The sequence below is a fragment of the Athene noctua genome, chromosome 2 (genome assembly GCF_965140245.1).
Source record: "Athene noctua chromosome 2, bAthNoc1.hap1.1, whole genome shotgun sequence".
Classification (NCBI taxonomy): domain Eukaryota; kingdom Metazoa; phylum Chordata; class Aves; order Strigiformes; family Strigidae; genus Athene; species Athene noctua.
The window spans coordinates 161,832,928-161,853,856 of record NC_134038.1 but is presented as its reverse complement, the minus strand read 5'-3'; the positions used below and the strand labels follow the sequence as shown (position 1 = coordinate 161,853,856).

Sequence of the window (20,929 nt, the reverse complement as noted above, 5' to 3'; positions counted from 1 at the left end):
TGATGCCAAAAGAGTCTCTCCTCACGTTTCGTTTTGTCCTATTAAAATGTGAGGAAATTGAGCAAATGTGAGGAAATGTGAGCAAAATGTGTCCAAAGAGTTCTTTAAAAGCGTCACATTTCTGCCATTATTTTAGGTTTTTATAGTCCTTCGTTTATTATTATTGTTGTTACTGTTACTGCTACTGCCTAATAATAATGACAATAAACTGAAAATACATCTTGATGAATAACTGCAACACCAAGAGGCTCTCACACTCCAGCAAGTGAAAGCTGGCATTGCTTTACTAAAGTCAGCTTTGTGGCATCAGTTTATCATTTTGCATAGTGTTTGGAGATATCGAGTGTTTTTTTCTTTTATTGTGGGTGGAAAAGTACACTTTTCAACAGGCTATTTCAGTAGTACTGGCCACATTTTGCAATAGATTTTGCATGATCTCCAGGAAAGCATTAAACAGTTTTCTACAATAAATATGATTCTGATACACTGATCATTTGCTGAAGATGTTCCTCTCTAATTTGTACCAGGAATTCCTTTTTCTTCCAGAGTATTTGATATGCTTTATGATGCTGGTAATTAGGAGAGGTGCTGCTAGCTAAGGAGGCTGTAAATGTGGGGGGGATTGTACTTGCCAGGTTATATTCTAGATTTTGATGGTTTATTTCTAGCTTACAATACTACAAAACAGAAAAAAATATTTACTTTGGAGAGGTGGCAGACATGAAGAAAAACAAGGCAGATACGACTAATATTTGGTGTAGCATAAAAATGACCATCCAGTTTGTTTTTGCTAAAAAGATTGAAATAACTCAGTCTCCACCTATTTAGCCAAATAACCCCCCTCAGTTTACACACAACAGCAAATTGATACCAAAACCCCCCTTAGGGGAGGGGATGAATTCCCCTCACTCACTTCTACTGTTACAGTCCCTTTGGGGAGAAAAAAAAAATCAAACTTTGCTAAAGGTTAATAATAATTCATGTCCAGCTTACTATTACTCAATAACTATCAAAGTCTCTAACTCAAAATAGCGTTTGCTGGCTTACAGGATCAGAGCCATTACAATCTCTATTGAAGACTTTATTGAATTTTACACTAAGCTTTAGCTGACTGAACAGGTCAAGCACTGTGGCTCCGAGTTTTCTTTATTCTCAGAAACTCATAAACCCCTCTCCAGTTTGCAGCGCTGTTAGCTAAGAAACTTGACTCAGCACAGGGTCAGAGAACCCGACCCCCATGAAAAAGGTCACGTAGTTTTAAAACCCAGTTCCTGAATACCATTAACTTACATGCACTAGCTGTTCCTGTGTGTCAAACTCCCGGGAACAGCCTTCCCAGTGGCAGTTTGTCTCATAGACCACTTCAGGCTCCTGTTTGCTTTCATCTTTGTCCCCTTCCTCTTTTACCAGGGTCATTCCTTCTGGCTGTTCCTGGAGAGAGGGAAAAAACAGGGGTGAGGAGAAAGGAAATTCCGAAACAGAGGAGGAAGAAAAGTGAATTACTTCAGCATTTAAAGAAAGATGATGGGGGCGTGGGGGGGATTATTTTATTCTGTTCTATAAAATACAAAAGCCCAAAACAGGCCTGGTAAGCCAGAAGCTATCTGCAGACTATACGTGTAAAATAAATTTTTCCTTCCCATAAGTACTCACTGCAGAGAATTTCTTAAAAAAAATAATCTCTTTACATTTCAATTAAAAGCAAACCATAAAGGCTTGGCTTCCCTATCCTTAAATTTAAGCAGCTTGTCATTTGTACACTTGCCCCTTATTATTCAGGGGCACCACTTGAGAAAAAGGAACTATTCAACACAGTTAATTGGAATTTAACTTTAGTACTGGGGTTAGACACAAACTGGATCACCGGTAATCCAAAGTGTGTTTTCATTGTTAATGCAGTGATAGTTTTGCACACTGAAATCTTTCCAAAAGCAGGCTGGTAATTCTGTTGACTTTTTAGTCTGTTCTTGCCTATAATGTGTGCATGAAAGGGGTGAGTGGGGGAAAAGTGTATTTAATTTTGGTTTGTGACTTTCCACCTTCAGTTCCTCAAGGTGCCTCATTCTCCCCAGCTTGTTATTTGCTGAGGGTGAGAGTCAGATGTTAGCATAAACATTTGGTTCAGATTATGCACTCATGCCTATTTTTCCATTTCAAACCTGCTGACGGATTTAGATAGGCCTCTGCTTTGTTTTCATGGATTCACTCACAAGATCAAGGCTCCGATTCTCATCTCCCCCAAGTCACTGTAAATCAGGAGTTGCTCTACTAAAACCAGTGGCATTAACTGGTACAGAAAGTACAGCAAACAGGACTGGAGCCTGACGCTGAGGCCTCAGTGCAGTACAGTGCCAAGACTTGGTGAAAGTCAAGCTAGCGTTGTTTGTTTTTGCTGAACAGAAAACACGTCCTCAATAAAGACCTGAATGTCCCTTGTTCGCTTTTCCATGGCCCGCAGAGGGTTGAGCACACTGACCGATCTCTGTCAGCCTCCCTCCTCTCTGCCCTCATTCTGCAACAGACCCTGCACCCCAGCAGCCCCTCACTGCTCACCTTTAACCCTTGCTCCCGTGAGTGGAGGCTGCCCCTGTGAGCACTAGATGAAGGGCCACAGGGGTGCAGGAAGCCTGAAAGCACGTGCTACAGGCAAGGGGCGTTTTCCCTCCGGCAGCGAGACGAGAGGCTTGTGGCTGTGACCTGACCACCATACCTGCACGCTTCCTGCTCCCGGGCTGGGGAGGTCCTCGTCGGGCTTTATCTTGGAGCGCTTGTTGTGCATGGGATCTCCAGTGCTGCTCACTGCAGATTCGCTTGTGGGTTTATTCTGCTGCCGGCAGGTTTTGGTTTTGTTTTTTTTCCCCCAAAAGAAGACAAAATTAGACTGTGATAAATATGTAGCTCCGAACAAAAATATGCAGCATCTGCTCAGCAACTTTATTTGGAGAAGCTACACTGTTAATTATATTGGATATGCAATTATATTGTGTTTCAATTACATAGCATTAACTTGTGGAAGAGCTGCATCACTCAACCTTGTAATGGAGCAGGGAGGGAACAGGAAGGAGGGCATTTGATGTAATTCTTTGCTCCAAACCAATGCTGTTTTTGTCAGGCCAGGGAGGAGTAGGAAGATCTCGATTTTCCACATAACGATGACTTCAGAAAGGCAATTTTGAAAAGCAAAATCACTGTATGCTCATTCAAATAAACACAAGAGAAAGATTTTATTTTTTCACACTTTGAGGAAAGGTTTTGCACTTAACATCTACACACAATATCTTGGCTCTTTTAATGTGTTTCCTATTATAACAGTGGATAGAAAGAAAAACTGACACTGGTGTGAGACTCAGTTGAAAAATCCTAGATGAAGTCCTGGATTTTCCCAAGTCAAAAGCAAAACTACTGCTGACATAAACAGGCCAGAATCTTGTTTTTCTCTTGCTGTGCTAGACTGAACACCATTATCTACACCTGCAAATGGATCTTGTAGGAATCCAGAGATCTTTTAGAGATATCTGAACTTGCATGGACCCCACAAAAAATCAATACGCTTCTTACAGCAGCATGTTCTGCTTCTACATTTGTAAAAGCTAGCCAGGAGATAAACAGCTCCCAGACTGATAAATAACCTATCCCAGGTCATCTGGAAACAAACAGCACTAGTTAATAACAGGCAAACCACAAACTGTGATAAACTCTACATTACGGGCCTGATTCACTGCTGCACATCCCCAGCTTTTGAGAATACACCTTGGTTTATTGACATGATTAATTCAAATTCAGTAAGTCCAATTTTGCACAAATCAGAAAAAAAATGTTCAAACACGTGTACTATCTCTGAGTTCCTCTGTTGCTCACAGATTGTTACTCACTTCGAGTTATTCACACCTGTGTCAGGAGGGCAGAATAGGACCCTGTGTATATGATTCAGCCTGATTTGGAGGTGAAGCCACTAATCTTTAAATTGTTAAGAGTTTTGAAGTGGTTTTCCGCTTTTTCTTACTTACCACCTCTGTTAAGTTCCTCTGTAAGATCCAGGAAAGACAGTTTGGAATAAGAAGCTGCTCCAGCATGCTGAAATATTTATGAGGACTAAAAAGCATGCTACCAATCAGAACTGCGCATACACTCCTTGATTTATAATAACGGGACTGCAAATGCTATAGCTGCAAGAAAACTGTTATCAAAAGGTCTCAGTGACAGTGGTGATTAATTGTCATCGAGACAATGTCATTTATTTAATTTTTAAATTAATGGGGTGCAAAGCTTTCTTTTGTGGTCTCTCACCTGTGTGGACTCAGAGGGTCCAGAGCTGACCTGGACAGGGTTCAGGACACTGGGGATGCCAGGGATAGGTCTCTGGGTAGGAAAAGTTGGAGCAGGATGGATGAGTGGAGGGCTGTGTCCAAAGGCTGAACCTAGGGTTTGCTGACGACTTATAATTTGCTGATGCATTTGCTGGAGAGATACCGGTGTAGGAGGGTATGTGAAACTCAGAGCAGGGCTGAATTTGGGAGGGAAAAGAAGAGGGAAGAGAGAGGAAAAAGATGAGGGTCATTACAGTATGGAATTGTACAGATTAAGCCTTTAAAAAATATCTGATATATTTACATTAATTGAAGTCAGGTCCCTTTCTCTTATATCTTCCTTCATGCCCCAGAGGATGATAAATTCTGGTTTTAAATCCAGAGTTGGCCTGGATTTACTAGTGAGTGCAAAAATGAAACCATAACAAAAACATAACATTTTTTCCTAACGTTTACCAGGAAACCAAGAAAGCCGACTGAAATAAAATTCAGAAAAACTGAAATAAAAGGCAAGCAGTTCAATAACAGCTATTTATTGCAATAACAAACTTTATATAAAGAAAAAGAATGGGTGCCTACATGCTTTATAGTACTTTTATTGATAATGCAGTTGCCCTATGTTCGCGTGTATGAAGCAGTTCCTTTAATCTTGGCTCATGCTACACTCTTTCATATGTCTCGAGATCTTATTACAAGAGGAGAGAAAATCAATTGGTTAAATGTGTTCTGAACACCATGCTTGTCATATCACTCATTTGTTTGCAAAGATGGAAAGCTCAGTTCATCCAGAATGTCACCTAAAGAATTTCCATCAGTGCCGTTTGGTTACAGAAACTGATGGATTAACCTTTCCCCTCTGAAATTGGTGATCAATGAGTTTCAATGTAGAAATATTCCAATGGGAAAGCACTTCTCCTTCTTCCAGTTAAACAACATTAAATGTCTATTAAAGCCCATTATGCATGTTAATACCTGTCATCACTTCATTACTTCACCGTATTTCCCAGACTACAGTGACTTTGGAGGAAATTACACTGCCATCTAAGGACCTATTTTGTGGGTAGAGCCAAAGCATTCTTTGTGTCACACTCGAGAAATAAATGGTGTGGAACTAAATCTTCACACACAGGAATATGAGATTCTCCTGTAAACATTTGCCAATAACTTACAATCATAAAAGGAAAAAAAAGAAAAAGCACGTATTCATTGATTTTTTTTTTTTCTTAAAAAAAACACCGAAGAACCACAGTTCAAAAGAGCCATGCAAACTTAAAACATTAGGTCTTAAAAGAGAAGGGTGCAAGCATAACACCTTTTAAGAATCAAGGCTTTTTCTAATGTCAAAAGGGTGGATTTAATCCAAATTTGCAGTCTGGAATCTTAATTGCTGTTGCTGTTAAGTGCATTAACTGAAAATACTGTGATACAAAAAGAGCTAAAATCATTTCAACCATTTTAAGTAATAATTCCACAGAAATTCTGTGTTCATTAATCTGACTATACATTTTGTCTGTTTGACTACAATCCATAAAGAGACAGCTTCAATGTGATTACATTACTATTATTCCTGGTGAGAACTCTGCATTACAATAGTTTGCCCATTTAGGACAGAATATCATTAAGAATACCCTGGGAGAATTTTACTGGTCTTTGAGGAACTCTCTTTTCATTTTGCATTGTATTCTTTTTAATAAAGGGAGGCAGAAATGTAGTGAAAACAGTAATTGTTCACAGCAAGAGTTAGGGAGAAATCAGTAATAATATTCAGTTATTGCAGCTCTATAGTCCCTGCTAGTGTTCCTGTAAGCAACCATGAATGATTACAGCACGACTTAGCTAAGGTAGCCACTATGGATGATTGATAGGACATTAATCAAAAGATGCATATCAGGCTCAGAATTTGTTCACAAGCTTTCTTCTAATAGCTGATTTCATGTTCACTGAGCTCTATGCCAGTTTGTTCAATTTATTCTTCAGTGTACAAGCCATTCATCAAAGAGCACAATGATTTAACACCCCTTTTCCTTTTTAGTGAACAAACATCACTAAGTGTAACTACTCTGGTCTGTTCATTAAAAAACATACAATTACAATGTCATACATGAGGCTGAAACAATGCCTCCTCGCTATATCCTGGCATTTTTTGCTTCCATATATACAGTGGGAGTTCACCTCATACCCTTCAAACACTAGACGGCACCATCCTGAAGATGCTATCAAATTCACCAAGATCAACAAACACAACATACAAACAATTTGGATGAAGTATTTTATTTGTCTGCGAGTGGTTAACGTCTGGGACATCTTCACCCTGCAGCCGAATCAGTTTAAAAAGAAAAAAAATTAGTGGACTGATTTCATTGGGAGCTCCAAGCACATAGAACCCTTGGAAATACAGGTTGGGATTTTTCCCTTCTACGTGTTTAAGCATGCACAACGATACCTAGCTTTGCAAGTCCAGGTTCAAAACTTCCGTAATATTCTTCAGATCCTACATGTTACAAAGACAAATCTACAATTCAGCCTCAAGACTGAATTAAGACCTTAGCTCAGAGACATAGACCCGGCCCATCGCTGCTCTGTGACCACAGTTACATTGAGCACTTGCATCTAACATTAATTTTTTAACCTATCCAAAGAGAAAGCACACAGATCCCTCCCAAACAGTTCAGGAGGGGCAGGAGGAACTGCTGTGATCTGAATATACTTTTACCTCAGTAGGAGGCTGTTAAGGTGCCACTGACTAGAGATTTGGGAACTTGGGAGTGGAACCTTTGGCCCTGGGTAGAAAACAGACTGTAGGAGCCCCAGGATGTATATGTACACCTTGCACTTAACGCACCTCACTTATATTTACTGGAGTTTGGCAATATTCTCCACTCAGTCCCTCCAAAGATGGGAGAAGACTGCAGTGTCAATAGGTATCTTTGACCAAGCATCCCTCCTCTGCTTTCTTTACCCCACGCAGAGCAACGCAAAAAGTGATGACACCTCCCAATAGCAAAATACTTTCTAAGTAAAGGACAAAAGCAGCTCTGCTTTAACAAATAGAGAAGCTAGTTTCACTGGCCTGCAGTGACATACCTCACACTAGTACAGTGCAAGTGTTTAAATGTTACTTAAGTATATTTGCTATTCCCCTCCCTATATAAATGGCTTTCATCAAAACGACAGATTTTACCTCACAGAGATGTCCTCTTTATCTAGAGCTGCTCTAACACCATATGGGCCCCCAGGAGGAGGATGCTAAGCTAGGCATTGCCCACTTTTGTCCAACTTGCAAGCAAGCAAACTTGTAGGGTACAGCAGAGGAGACAACACCATCATAGCTAGTGGCTCCTGCTGGAAAACAATGACATCAGCAGCAGATGCATTAAGACACCACTGGACTGATGTGCTAAGGAAAGGAGGAATCCTTTAGTATCTTTCTTCTGCCCCATGCTCAGCAGCAAGAGTTGAGTCTGAGATACTAGGATTTTCCTATGGAGCCTGGCAACTTTCACCTCATTCCCTCTACATCCAAACTTCAAACATCTCAGACTGGAACGAAAAGGTGACCATGAGGGAGCAGAGGAATAACCAGCACAGCTAAGGGGAGTACTCAGAAATGGTGACAACAGTTCAGTCACCAGGGTGACTTCTTAAATAGCTCAGATAGCCATTTTCAAATAATTCTCTCCAGCTGTTTCTGAAGAGCTCTTCATAAGGCAAGATGACCTGGCTGTGTTTAAAATCACCTGCATGCATGATGCTGTCACAGGGCAGCCTGGACGATTTTTCTAATCTGAAAAGATCAGAGGGATCTGTAAAGAACTGAAGGTGGCAGGTCTTTCTCTGTCTTTCAGAAACCATTCAGGCTGCTCGACAATGAAGTTGATATTGTGGGCCAAAAAGAAGAAAAAGAAATAAAGGCTCACAGCTCTTGGGAAGGGGAGACCTGGATTCCTGCCCTCCTTCCCAAAGTTTTTAATGCACTTTGTTCAGTAACTCTTGACTACAGAATGCGTGAAGGATCCCCATAGCCCAGAGTCCCCTCAGACCCCATGGGATCCCTCTGCGTTGTCCAGCAGCCGTATGCCCTCTTGCTGGCCACACCAAGCTCACATTGCTTTCTAGCCAGGAGGCCAGCATCAATAGGAAGGGCATGCAACAGCACCACCGGCCTTGCCCAGCCAATCCAACCCCAGATGGCACCAAGTGTCACTCTGTAACCATCTAAAATCCATGTCCAGAGGTGGTAAACAAGACCTGAAAGTAATTGTTTTGAGAGTCCAGAACTACTAAAACCAACAACCAGGTTTTTCAAAAGCTATGAGTGGTTTGAGGCCTCAATTTGCTTCATGCTTCTTTTAAGATACCTTAAAGTGGCTGCATTTCAGGCAAGGGGATGCCAGATGAATGCAAGATGCCTCTTCCAATCATTCACATTTTCCAAAACACCAGTCACTTCCAAAAAAAGCTTGGATTCACAGAACTGTGAGTGAATTATGAATCTTTTTCTTCCATCTACCTACCGAGAAATGAAAATCTACACCACTGGAGGGAATCTGATTTGTATTTCTGTTACAGACTTTTTAAACAAAGTAGAAAAGGAAAAAAAGAAAAAGATGAATGCATGCAAGACCACTAATAAACTACATGCAGGTTATCTTTTCAGTTGTTGAGTTTTATGGGAGATAGGGGTTAGAAAAAACGTGTAATACTCCTGCTTAAGCATTCAATAACTCATATACACTGACAGAAAAGCCCATCAGTGATATCATTTATTTTTCCATACTGTGGGCTTCTGTGTCTGTCTGTCAGTCTGTCTGTCTCTCTCTCTTTCTCTTCTCCTCCTCTGCAAAGTCTCAAACTCCCTTCACCGGAGGTAAAGCAGGGCAGTGAACTACATTGCAATTACATGAGCACATCAGATTTTAAGGAACAGACTTCAAGAAGAAGAAAAACAGACGTTATAATCAAAACCAAACTTTGTGGCTACTTTGTGGCTGTCCTACTAACAAGGTCATCCAGTTTCTGGTCACAGCTGCGGAATTTACCGCAAAACAGCTGTGAATTCAAGACAGGAAATATTCCTTCTTTCCTATACATTGCATAGGTGTGCCTAAGCAGACAGGCTGACACAAAAATGCTGAGGAGATCCCAATTTTGTGAATATTGTGAGGACAGTTTTGTTATATCACAATAGTTTTATTGACAAAAAGAAGAACGTGATACATTTGAAGACACCTTCCATGTATCACAACACACATGAAGTTCTGCAAGACCCGATGCATATAAGTCTTGCAAAAGTAACCCAGTGCTTTCCCCTTTCTGGTTCTGCTTTGAAAGGTTTTAGGAAAAGAGCTTTTCAAGTGTGTAAACTAGAGGGCATTCAATGAAAGCCACAGGCGAACAACTTAAAAGATTAAAAAAGCATTGGTAGACTTCTGGAACAGTTGCCCCAAGAGTCACATATAGTCAGCAGGTCCATATGGGACTAGACAAGTCCAAAGACAACAGGTTCATAAATACTAAAAAGAACAAACAAGAGCATGTTGGGATTCTAGAGGGCTTTCTGCGAGAGAATGGCCATGTGAGCAATCCTGCGTGAAAACAAGACTGATAAGGGCCTCAGCCGAGCAAGAATGCGATAAGGATGCGACCCTGAATGAGGGGGGAGAAACTCGACGAGACAAACAACCCCCGGCAGGGGTTGGGACGGAAGAGGAAGTTCCACAAGGCAGGAAGCCTGGCAAGGCTGATGGGGCACTTTTTATCCAATTATAAGAAGGTTTAAAGCGCGGGCTAAGTTAACTGTCCAATCTTGAGGACTTGTACTGCATGTTACTCACGTGTGCAGGAGAACATTATAAAAGGGCTTTCTTAGTTGTAATAAACGGGCATTGCTTGATCACATTGGTCGTGTGCGTGCTCAGCTCTCCCGCAAGAGCATATGCTTTGGGATTGCTAATCCAATGATTATTGATGTTGGGAGAGCACAGAGACAACAAAAATCAGGAAGTCTTGGCTTGTCACAACAAGATTTGCTTCTTAAATAGAATCTGCTGTTTGCACCATCAGACAGTGTGACTAGACAGTATCTAACATGTATACACTTTGACCCATGGGACATTTCTTATGTCTTAAAATCTCTTTCCTTTTTTATATTTCATAGGATAGATTTGTTTCTTTGGGATATCTTTATTTATTCATACAGAACTACATAGTGTTTACCATATTAAAATTTTCTTTCCTATCCTCTATCCTGAATATTTCCTGCAGCAATTCAAGATGAGCACTTTGTTATTCTTTCCAGCACTCACCATGCACCTTCCCCTTTGCTGTCTCTTAGTTTTTCTTCTCTTTTGTATACTTGAAATTATTACTACACCCGCTTCTTGTCCAATCTTCTCATCTTTAACATGGACAAAATAGGTCAAGTCCATTTTATCTCATTGGTATCACTTTTCAGAACTCTGATCATTTTCCCTGCTCTTCCTTGTAGCCCCCTCAGTGGTCTAACACCTTTCTTGAAATAAAATGTACACAACTGGTCACAGTACAGGAACGTGTCATAGTGAGACACACTGGCTCCATCTACACCACCATGCAGGAGAAGGCTTCAGACCCTTTGGCCTGAAGGGTCTTTGACAGGGTGCACTCACTGCCCAAGCACTCAGTCCATGACGGAGGGCGCACCCTGCACTGCAAGGGTGCACAAGGGCTCTTCCCAACTTGTGAAAAAGCCTTAGCACTCCCAGATCACTCCATAGCCTCCATTATTTGTTCCTGCTGTTAGTAATGGACGCCAGGCAGACAAAATGATCCAGTCCCTCTAAAAAGGACCCCAGTTCATGAAGGGAGAGGTAATTTGTAGGTGAACCGCCAGTTCAATAAAGCTGATGACCAGGTCTTAGGATAACACCACGGCTGCTCAAGTAGGTACAGATGTCATTACTTTGTCTTACTCTTCCTTAAGAGTTGCATGAAACCTGTGGGCAAGTGAAACTGAGAAACGAGGGTGCAGAAACACACTAATAAACATTGGATGAATAGCTGAACTCACTGCATTTTAATGGAGTTTTTATCCTTTTCTTGCACCAGGCCAGGATTTCACCTTTAGTTATTTTATCTGGATTTTCAGAGTCCTTCTTTATTGTTTAGGAATGTTGTTAAGGGGCAAACAAGCATCTTTCCTGTTTTACAAATGTACCCAGCTACACTTCAGGAAAGCATCTCTAATAATACTTAAATACTTCTGAAGAGGGACTGACTTCAGCAAGTCCTTAAGTATCGTCCTAAAACCTGCTTGAAGTATTTAAGTATTATTTAATACTAAGTATTTAAGTATTATTAGAGAGGCTTTCCTGAAGTGTCCTACAGACACTGCAATCTTAACTAAGTCATAAAGTCATAATTAAATTAACAGTGATAAATACTGCTTCTCACACGCTCAGATGCTCTGGTTTTAAAAGGGGTAATGTAAGAAACGGCTTCATTCATCCCACGGCAAACTGACACGTAGAAGCCACTGTCCAAAATGTGGGGTGTATGTAAGGGTGATTGGGAGTTGAGCCATGAGTGCTGCGGGGGTCTGCATAATCTGACTTCATACACCAGAGTTTTTATGTATACACGTTGATGGAACTATACATAAATGTAATATGCAGCCAGGAACATTGCAGAGTTAGATGTGGAAAGCTGTGGACAGCTAGCAGGACCAACTCGTGGTCTGACCCCAACAGAGATGTACAGGAGAGAAAGCCAATGAGTTCTGCTTGGGGAGGACCTGGAAGAGAAGCAGCTGCCAGGAATATCATGTAAGAAAACTGTCTCCTGTTGTTTGAGTTGGCAGAGACAGGAATTCGTGTATGTTCTTTGTAAATGAACAGGAATGAATAGAAAGAAGTTTCCAACTGTCATCTAGTTCTCTTTCTGATGGAAATAACCTGCAAGAGTGACTGTTGACAAATTGCTCAGGTCACAGGAGTGACAATGCACTCAGCCACCTTGCAGCCCTGAAGAGATCTGTGAAATTCTTAGTGCTTCAAGTATCTGAGATGCAAAATGAAAGCCAAACAGCGTTACAGGAAGGGAGACTTTACAAAGGCACTTCTGTTTGGAGCATGTTACCCACGGTGTGTGTAACATTTTTAGTAATGCAAAAGAAGAGTTTTGTTTTAAATTCTGTTCTTTTCCTTCTACTTTCCAACTGACAACACTGATCTTGGAGTAGACAATGCAGACAAGTCATCAGTTGCTTTTATGGCTTGTCACTTAAGTACAGGGGAAAACAATATCAAACTGTGACTATGAAACCAGACACGTGGCATTATCTTAAAGGCAGGTAAGAGACTTGAGATCCTTTGAAGTAACTTTTCAAAAATGACTAGGTTTCAGGAATGTCCCTCTGCATTTGTAACGTTGACACATTTCATTAAAAATCACTAACTTAAGAGACAAGTCATCTAACTGAATTTGTAAAAAGACTTAACCTGCATCTAATAAAGTATAGCATACATTATACTTTGTTTCCAGTTTTCATCAGATAATAGTCATCATTTTACAATTGTATTTAACTCACATACATCATTGCCTCTTTTTTCACTTTTCTATTACCAGTTTAAAATTAACAGAGTGTGGTTTGTACTTTCTCTTTAGCTTACCATGTTATCTATTCTGTTTTATCTGCTAGGCTAGGTGAAATTTTTCTTCATGAATACATTGCCGTATGCTGGAGTGAAATGGAATAGTTTCACTGAGAGCAACAGAGCCACACTCATTAACGTCATGTGCTCAGACAGCATTGACAGCTTTGTCCTTCTCACTGGGTTATTCCCATTCAGGAATCCTTGGTATCCTAACTGGACTTTGTATTAACAGTACCTTGCGTAATTCATCTCTGCTCCCTCCATGCAAGCTCATGACCCTCCTGGCAAACATAACTTTGAATTAAATTAATGGCTAAGCATTTTTGGGTTTCTAAACCTGGTATCCTTAATTACATGGAAAGTGCTAATTAATACTTGCTTTTAGGATCTGAAAATGAAGTAATGAAGTGTTAAACTCCAGCACACTTCTCTCAGCTCCAGAACTTTCCTGGATCTAATAATGCTCTGGGTCCAATGCCCTTGAACTTTTTGAGTAACACTGAACCAGTCTGGAGCAAGTTGCTTCAAACTGACATTTAATTACACGATCTGTGACATACACATTTACAGGCATACGTACATAAATATGCTTGCACAGATGTGTATCTCTGCATGTAAATGTGCATGCAACACATGCCTGCATGGTCTATATTCTTTATGTTGCTTGACTTCTTATAACATACACTTTCTGAAGGTAAAAATCTTGCCGATTGTGTGTATTTGCAGTGAAAAACATCCATCACTTTCTAATGCGAGATGCAGGTGATCTCCAAAACAATCTCCCTGAATGTCACCATCCTATAATCCATATGAGCTTTCTGTAGGAGGCTAGCTGCAGAATTATATTTCAACAGAGCATAAATTAAATGCAACTCTGTGATACTGATGAATTTCATTTTTACTCACTTTGTAGCACTTCTCTGCCATTCACACTTCTTGAAAGAGGGTATAAAATGAAGCTATTATAGCATGATAGAGCATTATATTCCCTTCTTTAGATTATCCATACACAGTACAAGACCATAGAGAATAAAGCCTTGTGCTGCACATATGTGATGTGTCTAGTTATAATAGGACCTGTTTCAGTGGGGTTACACCTGATCTGAATTTGACTCAGTCTGAACTGCAACTAAGCCTTCATTTACAACATATTACACGTAATTAACTAGAGACCTTTTAATGTAAAAACAAGCTTTCACTCAAAAGAAGCTTTGCATCTCACTTAGGCAGATCTCAACAGCAATAAAACAGCAAAACACCCGTAATGCTCATATATCGAACACGCTTTTTATCCTGTACATCATATAAGGAGCTTCTTGCAAAACATTGGTGAATATATTGTGTTCTACCTATTCTACTCTAAACACATCCTTTTTAAGATTAATTTAATTAAGCAGCATTTGAGTGTATCCTTTTATACAGATTTAAATACATAAATATACAAACGTGAAAGTCTTGTCTAAAACAGAAATCAAAAATAAGAATTAAGCAGTTGGTTTTCAGTAAAAGTTAGACACAAATTCTCAAATGGGGGTCTTCTGTTTTTTAGTGCAATTGTCAGCAATCTGGGCATGGAGTCAAGCAATGAAGAAATGAAATCTGCATATATGACAAAATTATTTTGAGCAGCGTGGTGAAGAGCCAAGAGGTTATCTTTAGAGCCAAGTATGTTAAATGAATGAGCAATACTGATAGCAAGATGCGTATCAATACTGAAGGGTTGTCTGAGCTACTCATACACTGGTTCTAAATTAGCTGAGCCAACTCATGAGAAGCACTTGCTTGTCTCAATGCGGAATTCAATGGAGGAATAAAAATCTGATCAACTTGAAGCTATGGCAAAAACATGTTAAGATAAATGGAATGGGAGACAGAACACAGAATACCATTGTGCCTTTGAATTGCTGGTCCTCTTCTGGAATATTATTGCATGTAGTAAAGGAAGACTGTTTCAGACCGCATTGGCAGAAATGACAATGCAAGAACTCTAAAGAGCACACTGAAAACAACCATTTGCCTCAGAAAGGAGATGAATAAGATGAGGCATAATAAGAATATATAAAATATTGAATAAAGAAGGAAGTCTGAGAACATGAGGGCTCCCTGTCTTATAACTGAGACATTCTGTTAAATTCAAGAACTGGATAATTTAAACCTGATAAAAGGATACTCTTTGCTTTTTTTACACAGTGCCTAATTAGACTGTTGGGCTCTCTGCTGGAGATACTTTCACTTTTCTCTGTGATAACCTGATACTTCATTTGTATATCTTAACTCTGTTTTTATTTTTCTCGTTGCTTTTCTCTCCACGTTTGCCAAGGGGAACTGGAGAGAAATTAATACATGGTGACCTGTCTCCAGATATAAGGCAGTTCAGAGAGAAGGGCACTGACTAATTACACAACAAATGCTCTATACAAGGAGCTTATATGAGATGAGGAAATCATTGAGAATACATAATACCTGCTTGCAGAAACATAGACTCTTGTCTTCCTCGCTGATATTAATCCACTGCTGCCTAAGCCCACCCTACAAACCTGGCTATCCCTTTCTAGTGCTCTTTGTGAAAGCATCCTCACCACCATTCCCTGATGCTCAACTTCAGATCAGTCCAGAGCAAAGTGACAGGAGCCAGAACAGCCAAGAGATCTGTCTGTAATTAACCACACTATGTTAATTGCTCCTTCCTGTTCTGATGACATCAGGGAAGCAGGGGCAGAGCCTGGGGGGAAAAAAAAAAAAAAAAAGTGCTTCTGTGATTTCTCCATTTCTTTCAAACCTTGGAGGTGATCCCAAAGGGCTCTCGTGCTCACATGAAACTGAATTTTAACATGTTACGAGACGGCTAAAGTGTATTCACAGTTACATCTGCCTAGACCCAAAGAAAGTCTCTTGTAGTAGGTGGAACTACTCCTGATTTAAATACCTTGTAGCTGACAGAGAATTCAGCTCATTTTCTGAAAACTAACTTCGTAAATTTGGTTTCGTAGCACTGCTAAGGGACTAGAAAAACACAGAGGTTCTGAATTTCAGATCATATAGAACATGAAGTCCCAACCTCCCGTGTTTATTAAGACCAGCTAATCTTTTGTATCGGTACTCTTAATATCATGGGAAGTGATTACCCCCTCTATACTCACTCTAGGCCATGCTGTCTCTCAAAAAGAAGTGCTGCTGAAGTGCAAAGTCTAATAATTGTCACAGGTAGCAGATATAACATTAAGTACATCCTGACAAAAGATTAATAGCAGGGGTGCTGCACTGCAGGACTGAGGCAGGTAACCAAATGAGTAAATGTCAAATGAAGGATTATCCTCATTTGATGCTATTTCATACGCCTCCTTTCTGCATAATCTCTCCCAGCTGAGAATTAAACCAGGTGTTTTCAAATGCACAAAGTAGAAGCTCTACCTGGTGTGCTAAAGGAGATCCACTATTAGCTGTCAGCAGGAGCGACATCTTCTTTTCAAGTACTCAGGATACAGCATTACACTGCCAGCTGACAATGATAAAGCGCCCGCCTAGTCAAGCCCTATCTGGATTGTGCTAAACTTTTCTTATTTATTACTTTAACTGCAGTAGTACCCATGTCAAGGACCAGAGCCCTTCTGTGTTCGGCTCTGTAAAAACAGAGCCTGAAATGTGGCTCCTTTCATTTGATTTCATCCTCAACATCCCACAGTGCTCATATAGAGGGTCCCATGCTGGGCAGCTGTGTGAAGCGCAGGACGTAATCTTTTAGGCAGAGGATGTACTTTTTTTAGTCAATGCAACGACCAGTCAGGTCTTGGAGACACCTTCTTAACACATGTAGCACCTTTGCAAAAACAGGTTAAAAGAGCAGAGAGCCTGCCAAATCAAACACACCAGAATTAAACCTTCCTGCACCTTCATGCGCTGACTCATCAGCTTTTAGTTATGTGACCACACCCCCCTTTTTGCCTCTAGAGAATTCATAACTTGTTCAGTGCAACAAGAAGCGCAATAGTCTTCAGTGAGAGACCCTCTGGTATTTTTCTTCTCCTTGCCCAGAGTGTTGCCCAGAGACTTTTCTTCCATTGTATTTAAGCCATGAGGAAATACATAATTACTGATATCCTCCTGAGCTCCTCTACTGTGCTCATCACTGTATAATCTAAGTGCTTCACAAAACATTAATGCTTTCAACCCCCCTCTGAGGTGAAGGAGAAGGACTCATTTTGCACAGGAACATGAATCAGAGAAAGATGAAGGTTAAAAGTGCCACTCATTGTGGTTGCCCAATTTCAGACATGGAGACCAGATCTCACAGGTTAGTTAACATGAGCAATAAAGCTCCTCTGCATAATTAAGAGTGCCAGGCTGGGACTTTAGAAGAGAACCTGTATGAAACTGGTGGTCGCTTCCAACTAGTTCAGTTCGCCCAGCATCAGGCTGGGATTATGCTGCAAGAGCAGGGTCTGCTCTCCAGGCAGCACATCACCAGGTAAGAGGCTCCCTCCTCTTTCACAGCTGCCTGGGGCGGGTGAGGCAGGGTCCTGCGGCTCGGACTGATCCGGAGAGGATGTTCAGCCCAAACACTGCAGCAGGCAGGGGCCCGGCAAAAAAATACTGTGCAACCCTGAAATTAAAGATGGTATCAAAGCACAATCACAAGGGGGCAGTACCTTCATTCTCCTTAATGACCAGCTTCTGCATGCTTTATTTTGCAGCTTTTTCTCTCTTCTAGTGCAATCCTATGTTGTGTTATAGAAAAGCATTTTGTCCCAGCTTGCTTAACATGGACAGTTCCTGGTCTGACTCCTGGCTCCTCTGAAGACTGTTTTCTTTTTCACAAGGCTGATATGGCTGGGCTGACAGTTTAGCCTCCACAGGCTTCCCAAGGAGGTACCAGATTAACCAGAGCTGCAGCCGCAAGTAAAGACCCTCCTTCACCTCTGTGGGCCCTGGACTGGAAGATGCTGAATGCTTAGTCTATTTAACACATGCTAATAGAAACTCTTAAAAGACTTATCTCTTGGCTGAATAAGACAATTCCTCAAGAACATCAAAGATCATATCTATAGCATCTAGGCAACATTCCTGGCAAATTTTAGCTTCTCAGTGAAAGGTAGCAAGAGGTCTTTTACAGTCTGTACAGGAAAGCCTCTTCTTCCCTAACTTCATTCTGATAAATTAATAACCTTGTTGATGCTTCCTGGAAATAGCATTAGATAGGTATCTGCCATGAAAAATATTGCCAAGTGTAAACTATTTGGGCTAAGTTAAAAGTTACTGGAAACAAAATCTAAAACTAGAAGGATTGTGTAATGTTAAGTATAGTTAATGCTACTGATGTTGCCTCAAATACAAATCCTTCCTGTCTCGCAATTGCATCTAGTGGCCTGCACAACTGTGCCATTTTCTTGCAGCAACTCCTACGAGATTTACATGCAAGTTAGAGTTTTACACTAGGAAATTTTTTTTCTAGACTTTGATCACTGTTGCCGACAGGATATTAAATGGTATGAACCTATGGTTTGATTCAGTACAGCAGTTCTGGTGCTGAATGCATTATTCACAAGACAGTGAATTGCAATAAATTCAGTTTTACCCATAGTCTTGTTGATATTTAGTCTCGGAATTTATTAAAGCACTGAAATGTGGTTTGGGTTTAATACCTTACATCACTGTTTATTTTGGTGTAAGTCTTTTATAGACAGGTTCACATGGGAGAAGTTAAAGGGCATCAACAGAGGTGAGCTGCAATGCTGGAAAAAGAGCTGGCTCTCCCCCCTCTCCCTCCTTTCCACTGGCAAGAGTAGAGATGTACATTATTAACTTTTCATGTTGAACGGGCATACTCTTATCAAAAGTTAAAATATTATTCATTCAAAATCATGTGAGATTTTGGATTATGCATTCCCAGAAAGTAAGACCAGGCAATGCTGAAAGCTTTGGTCAGCCATAGGCTCAGTCACACAAGCCTTGCTTGCTTCTGTGACACTGGTTCACAAGACTCACTGTTCTACTCTTTAGCATCCTTACTCAGTCTCTGCCCATAACTTACTCCAGTTCCAGAACTGCCTTCGACAAAACTATTCATCTGACTCCAGCTTTGCAGGGATGGCCCTCACGTTTCTGATTCTATGTTTCAAAAACATATACCAACAGTTTCCATCTGTGGAGGAAGAGTAAAAGGAGAGAAGACTTACTCCACTGTAGAGGCTATGCCAACTTTCATGGACTATTTTCTTTACCAAAGTTACAAGCAATGGAAAAGGAGGTTAGTAATTAAAGTGTCATCCCATCTTAACGACAGTGGGGATAGTACACCTCCACACAGTGCATGTATTTAACAGATGTGGTCCAAAACTGCTGCCAGCTGTTGACATAAATCACATTCCACATTATGGAGCTTCGTAATTACAGAGTTGTATTGCAGAGTTATGATATCATACCTGTGAAATACTATACAGCTATTCAAGTACATCAGAGCTATGAAGCATGCCTCTTTAAAGGAGTGCTTAAAAAACCCCAACCACACTTATACTAATAGCAAATATTTACAGTGCTGTCACTTTCAAAGTCTGGCTGGCTGATGGTTTCTAACACACCAGAAGTGCAAATCCTCATGGCCAGTTTTTGAAGTTCTAAGTGGGTCATTTTCGCTGGAGAGGCATGTTTGAGCCTTGCCAAAACTGGGACTTTTAGATCAAGAAATTGCTGTGGGGACTTGCTCCTTTGCCTCATTGCAAATCGAAGGTGGAGGCTGCTTTTAAGCCAGGGACCAGCAGCACTCTTTGAGTGCCATAAATCCAGACTCAGTATCTTCTGAAGGCTTTGGAGAGGTGGGGGATTTTTTTTTGGAATAACAAAGAAACTTTTCTCAGTTAACATATAGCAATGTCACAAATAAAAGAACACTCTGCACTTGCATCGCCTTTTTTTCTGCTGCTCCTCTTAATTTTCTTCCACTCTCTTTTTTTTTTTTTGACATTCTTGCTTTTGTTCCCTTCCCCTGTGCCCTGTTTACTTCCCTTTTCCGTACAACTTCTGCCCACCTGTTCCCTTGCTACTCTGCTCTTCTGCCTCCAGAAGAACCATTTTTGTCTGCTTTCTTGTACATGCAAGTGAAACTGCCAAGTGAAAATCACAGAATTTCTGATGATACTGGATGATAACAGTACCTCCTCGGTACAAAAAGAAGATAATTTAGCCACAGAAAGTCTAATTTTTCAATACATGAGCTAAAATATGAAGAAAAACTTGCAAGATAAATACCAAGAAGTTCCAGCCAAACATTTTAACTGAACAGTACCACGCATCTGTGCTTTACTCTCTGATGATTGCAATGTAGGAACATTTCACTGTCCATTATATATATGGCCAGAAGAACCCAAGTGACTTAAGTCATAAACCTGTCTTAGAGCTTCTTCTCTGAAAACAGATTCCCAAGCACACATACACACACCATTAATGCTGGTCAGATGGAATATCACCTGCACTGGACAGTAATATGCCAAAAAGTCCCTTGTGGTTACCTTTCTGAGCCAAGAAGAAAAGTATTTTGTACTTTAAATTAAGCTCCAGTGAACATGAATTATAGAAACTGCAGAATACACGTATTCACAAAACAAAGCAGTTACTTAAAGATGTGAGTATATATTCACATTTGCATGTGGTGTATGACACATAAATGAAAGTATACAATATAGGTAGAAAATGCTATTCTTACCTTATTGCACTTGCAGATAAATGGCCATAAGAACCACTGGCTGAGGAACTGCTACGAGAATTATTGAGAATTGTGACCAAGGAATTTGGAGATGTCCGTATCATGGTCTGAAGGTCAAAGCTGTGATCAGATAGGGGGGATATGGACAACGTACGCTTTCGGCTTGGTCTAGCTGACAATCTCGGACTCGGAAACCTGGCGCCTGTTATGTAAACACAAATAATTATCCACCAGGGTACTTAATCGCATTTATTTGTTATCAGTGATGGGTAGAGGGAGTCGCAAGACACCAA

The 20,929-nt window shown here is 40.5% G+C and overlaps 1 protein-coding gene across 2 annotated transcripts in view; it reads right to left on the bottom strand.

The window, feature by feature from the left end:
- The window catches only part of GLI3 (GLI family zinc finger 3), a 213,599-nt gene that overhangs the window by 39,840 nt on the left and 152,830 nt on the right, over positions 1-20,929 (bottom strand). For both annotated transcript variants that reach the window (XM_074900904.1, XM_074900905.1), the window contains exons 7-10: positions 20,637-20,838; positions 4,288-4,504; positions 2,711-2,824; positions 1,291-1,431 (exon numbers count right to left, since the gene is read on the bottom strand). In XM_074900904.1, the coding sequence (XP_074757005.1) occupies positions 1,291-1,431; positions 2,711-2,824; positions 4,288-4,504; positions 20,637-20,838 (674 nt within the window). The remainder of the gene's footprint in view (positions 1-1,290; positions 1,432-2,710; positions 2,825-4,287; positions 4,505-20,636; positions 20,839-20,929) is intronic.